Raw genomic sequence first — 4,690 nt, 5'->3', positions numbered from 1 at the left:
ATTTATTAACAACATGATTTAATTACTCATTTAATTTTGAATTAAATGACGATGCAGTAGTTGAGACCTTTCCGTACTCGTTCACTTAAGGGTGAAAAACACTCTCAAATCTAGGTTTCCTTTATCTTTATGCATGAAGCCATTACTCATTTCTTTATTTGTTAAATTTCTTCAGAACTGCTCTCTCCAGGTTAACACACCACATGCAGGTTGCAGACACCTGACACGTCATTTAAAATCCCAACGTAATACACTGCAGTTTATGGCTGTGACATAAAAACACCTGAAAATACTTCAGCGAGGTACTGTGTGTCTTATATAAAGTAGTTGTGAAATTCATGCTCCAGTAACAACTACAGAAGAATTAAGTTTACGTCACCTAATGGCCCCCAGGTTTTGCTATTTCAATTACGTTCTCCCTGTGCTAATAGAGCTAAAATCAGCTTTTTAGAAGTCGCCCTAAGGGGAATGCACGCTGTGCTCAATGACATCTCCCAGTTAAAATGAAAACTACACTCTCAATATTGTTTATGTTTCTTGCTCGCTCGCTGTTTCCCCACCAACAGTTTCCAACCAAGTGGAACCATCTCCCTTAGAATTTAGCGAAGGTGGAAGACAGGCTCTTAATCGCCTGTGTTATTGAATTATTGAATTAAAAGCTTAAGTACTCCGGGTGAGCATGTCAATTTTTCACAACTGAATGGTACAGTGCTCATTCCATTTTCATCTGAATAGATCATTTGTGTATGTAAAATGTAGAAGAATGGAGGTATTACACAGATCGGTTTCATTGTCTGTAATTCCCTTTTACTGTGACTGTAATCATTCTGTGAGACAAGTCATATTCATCCTGCAGCTCATGCTAGTCCTTAATCTGCATTCACATTCCCTCAACAACATTGCACTTTTTTTGTCAAGCTTCCGTGGTGTACAGAGCTGCATTAATTTGAAAAAAAAAAAAAAAGGGTTCGCTTCAAAGAACATTATGCATAATTAAGGAAGAAGTTTAACCTGTTTTACATCCCTAAGTGATCCACCGGTAAACATGTACTTGGAGGAGTAAGTGTTGCAGCAAATGGTTCAGCCTCCTTTCTACTTGACATTCTGCTCACCTGTCTCCTTCCCCCATGTTCTGAAACCCTGGGACTGATACAGATAAAATGATGCGATGTTTCTGTCTGTATTTCAATGGGATGAGATGCTGTGACCCACGCAATCTCCCTCTCAAAGAGTATTTCAACTTATGCAGATGAGCTCATCAGAGCTGCCTGCTGAGATGAGACATCTAGGTCTGGAATTGTGTCAATACTAGCACCAAAACAAATGCAAATCAAAATCCAAATTAATGTGTTTTCCCCGAGGAGAAACGGAGTCGTACTTATAGTCAACTCTCAGTAGATGACAGGATTCTGTTATCCAGAAAAAAAAAATAAAAAATCCCCAACCGTTCTCGCTCTGCCAGGGTGACAAAAGTCGGTGTCTCCAGATGGAGGAACTAAACTAAACTAAGTGAGGAGAAGCAGGAGGCTTCTGTGAGATTGTTTTACAGATGCAAAATGGGAAAACATTCCGACATTCCCGGGATTATTTAGTTTAGTGATGCAGCTGTCCAAACAGACATCCATGTGTATCCTTAAACACGGCACAAATACAAGCAGATGCGGCGCATATCTTCCTGGGTTTTTGTAAATAATATTACCATGGCCGCAGCCGTGTTTATGTCCCTGCATGAATAAGTGGGAAGCCATGTTTGAAAAGCAGGTTGTGTTTGGATAAAAATGAGCAGTTTGGGCTCCTCTAATATGCCTGTTTTCCTTTCCTGTCTGTCAGACCTACCCTTATCTGCATTTGATTGAATGGTAAATAGTGCACAATGCATACAAACAGCAAATTTGCACTCTCGCAAATCTAATGAGGTAGACGGCAAATGATAGACATTTCATCAACTCAGTAAAGATGCAGCATTTCAAAGCCTTCTGAGGAAGCTTCCTTTTTATTTACTGTATCATTCTTTTTCTTTTTTTTTTTTTCTTTTTTTTTCTTGCACATGCTTGTCATAACCTTTAATCCGCTGTTTGTACAGTCCCCTTTGCTGCCAAGATGACCTACTTTCCCCCATGGGAATCATTAAAGTTTAATTTGCTTTAATCAAAGAATTCACTGAAACGGTCCGTGCTTGTAACTTGTCGTCGGAGCTGAAGCCGGAGCCGCGTGTCACCGTTTGTCAGACAAACATTTATATTTCAGCAAACTTCGTGGACATTTACTGATGGTAGCCGTGACGACAGTGATTTTGAAAATAGCACAAACACGTCCATTGTTGTGATGCATACTTTTAAGAAAAAGCTCTTAGCAGAGGGTGTCAACTAATCTTCTGTGGGAGTGCACTAACCCACAGTGCCTGGTTTTATTTGACGTTCTGAAACATAAATAGCCGTGTAAAATGATGTTGTTTTCTCCAGAAGTAGCTCTGAATTACACAAGTACACACCATATAGGTAAGGTTGAAGATTGATTTTTACAGATATAATGATGATATCAAATCCATTTATTAGCTTTTTTTCTACTTTGATACATAGGCTTCAGCAAAATGATAGCAAAACTATGGAAGAAAGACCTGCTAAATGTAGCAGTAGCGCTCAAAAGTAAAAACTAATTGTTCTAAACATACAAATTCTTTTATTTTGTTTGAAGGGGAACAAAAAGCACAGCAATCCTCACTTAGCCAACTGACCATCAGTGCAACACCAGGTAGTGGAGGAACACAAAGTTGTCATTTCGCTCTTTCTTTGCACTTTCTTTTCACGTTCTCTTAGTTAAGGGACTTTTACACCGTAAGAATGGTAGGTGGGTTTTTATTTTTTTTCTGGGTAACTGGCCCATACCTATTGCAGAGTCACTAAAACTATCTGTCGTGAACACACAAAAGAACATTTAAAAGACAAAAATCCAGTTCTTTCACATAAACCACAACAGCTTCAGAAGTTGTGCCAGTCAAAAAAAAAAAAAAAAAAAAAAAAAAAAATGCCCCTCATTCGCACAGTGTATACAAATTTAATAAAGTACACAACGAGTACAGTAGCCCACATTAAGCACAGCTTATTTCCACATAAACTGCAGAGAGGACAACAATAAAATTACAAATACATTCTTAAAAAAATGTTGTTTTTTTTAGGAACTTTTAAATGGTTTTTATGAAAAGGGACATTCCCTGTTGCACCACCATTAACAGTTCATAAGACACTTCACTTTTTTTGAATGTAACGTCACTTGATATGTATTTCGGCTCCTTTTGTGATATTCAAAGTAATGGTCCTTATACACTAAATGGAGACAGAAAGCTTCACTGTACAAAAGCAGACAGGACTCATAGCGTAACAGTAGCAGTTTGTTCAATAGCCTCACAAAATAGGAGCTGGAAATGTGTAAAATACAGACATCTAAATCGACATGTACAGTACACCATGAAAACGTCTGAAGTTAGGTAAGCACTGATCCCCACCACCCCGATATCCCACCCAAAACTTTCACACCAGTCAAGGAAGGACACATATTTCACCTAAACACAACAAGTCACAAACTAAAAAAGTAAAAAAAAAAAAGAAAAAAAAAGAAATAAACAAACAGAACATAAAACATAGAAAGCAGATGGTTTTTGGTTATACAATGCGTTTGAACATCTCTGTGGGTCAAAATAAATCAACTTCTGGTCATCAATTCGGGGTATCATCATCATCATCTTCTTCTTCTTCTTCATCATCATCACACCCCTGGCAGGTGAGAGGGAGCTGGAGGGTGCCGTCACCTCACCTGTCAGTTGCCGGAGTCCCTCTGGTCGGGAGCACAATCCGACCCCCCACACTCTTGACTGATGACAGAGCTGTGAATGAGACAGCTTGACAGGGACTTAGGCCTGAGCTCACAGGTCAGGTAGGAGGGCTCCTCCAGCTCGGTGTGCAGCGGGGAGCACTGGCCATCTGGAGGGCCATAGGCACTGCTGTCTGATCCCCCGTCCCTCTCTTCTTTGGGCTCTCGGCTGGCCAAGTCCGGGGGCGCGCCGCTCTTGGTGGGGCTGCTGGACGCAGATGGACTCTCTTGGAGCGGTGGGCTTAGCGCACGCTGCGATTTTAAGTAAGGTTTAACATTGGCCACGAGGATTGTACTGTCCCGCTGTTCTTTTCCAAACGTGGTGAGGGTTTTTCTGCTGCTGCAGCTGATGGTGCCATAAATCTCTGTCTCTACCATGGCATCCATTCCCACAGGGATGAAAAGGTTGGTGCGATTATCTGCGCTGTCTGCTTGGCTTCCTACCCGTAACTTTGGCATCCAGCATCTGTCAGAGTGTCCCAGTGCACGACATTCATCGGTGCAGTGGACTGATTTGTCTTGCTCTGCAAAAACAGTTAAACATTTGTTATTGGAGCCTGCTGTGGTAGGAATAAACAACCCACAGGAAAATGTAGATGACATTTTGAAGGATGAGCAGCAATACTCAAACAAAGCAAACAAACACAATTTCTAGCATTATTCTTAACTCCAACTAACAGCATCACTGCTGACATGTAATATTGCATATGTCACAGTGATTTCCAGAATAAAATCCCATTATGCAGTCTAAAACAACAGTTAGACTGTTCTAAGATGTTTAATTAAATAAACCCTAATTTCATAACACAAGAATATATATATA

The 4,690-nt window shown here is 40.2% G+C and overlaps 1 protein-coding gene across 1 annotated transcript in view; it reads right to left on the bottom strand.

Moving 5' to 3' along the window:
* Positions 1–2,858: 2,858 nt before the first annotated feature.
* Positions 2,859–4,690, bottom strand: part of LOC106954915 (protocadherin-17-like) — a 28,114-nt gene continuing 26,282 nt past the window's right edge. The window contains exon 4 of the mRNA XM_015044728.1: positions 2,859–4,391. Coding sequence (XP_014900214.1) covers positions 3,814–4,391 — 578 coding nt within the window. The 3' untranslated portion in view covers positions 2,859–3,813. The remainder of the gene's footprint in view (positions 4,392–4,690) is intronic.

The sequence above is a fragment of the Poecilia latipinna genome, unplaced genomic scaffold, assembly GCF_001443285.1.
Source record: "Poecilia latipinna isolate Pla-1442-1.1 unplaced genomic scaffold, P_latipinna-1.0 Scaffold37, whole genome shotgun sequence".
NCBI lineage: Eukaryota > Metazoa > Chordata > Actinopteri > Cyprinodontiformes > Poeciliidae > Poecilia > Poecilia latipinna.
The sequence above is the reverse complement of the archived record's forward strand: the minus strand, read 5'-3'. Positions and strand labels throughout refer to the sequence as shown.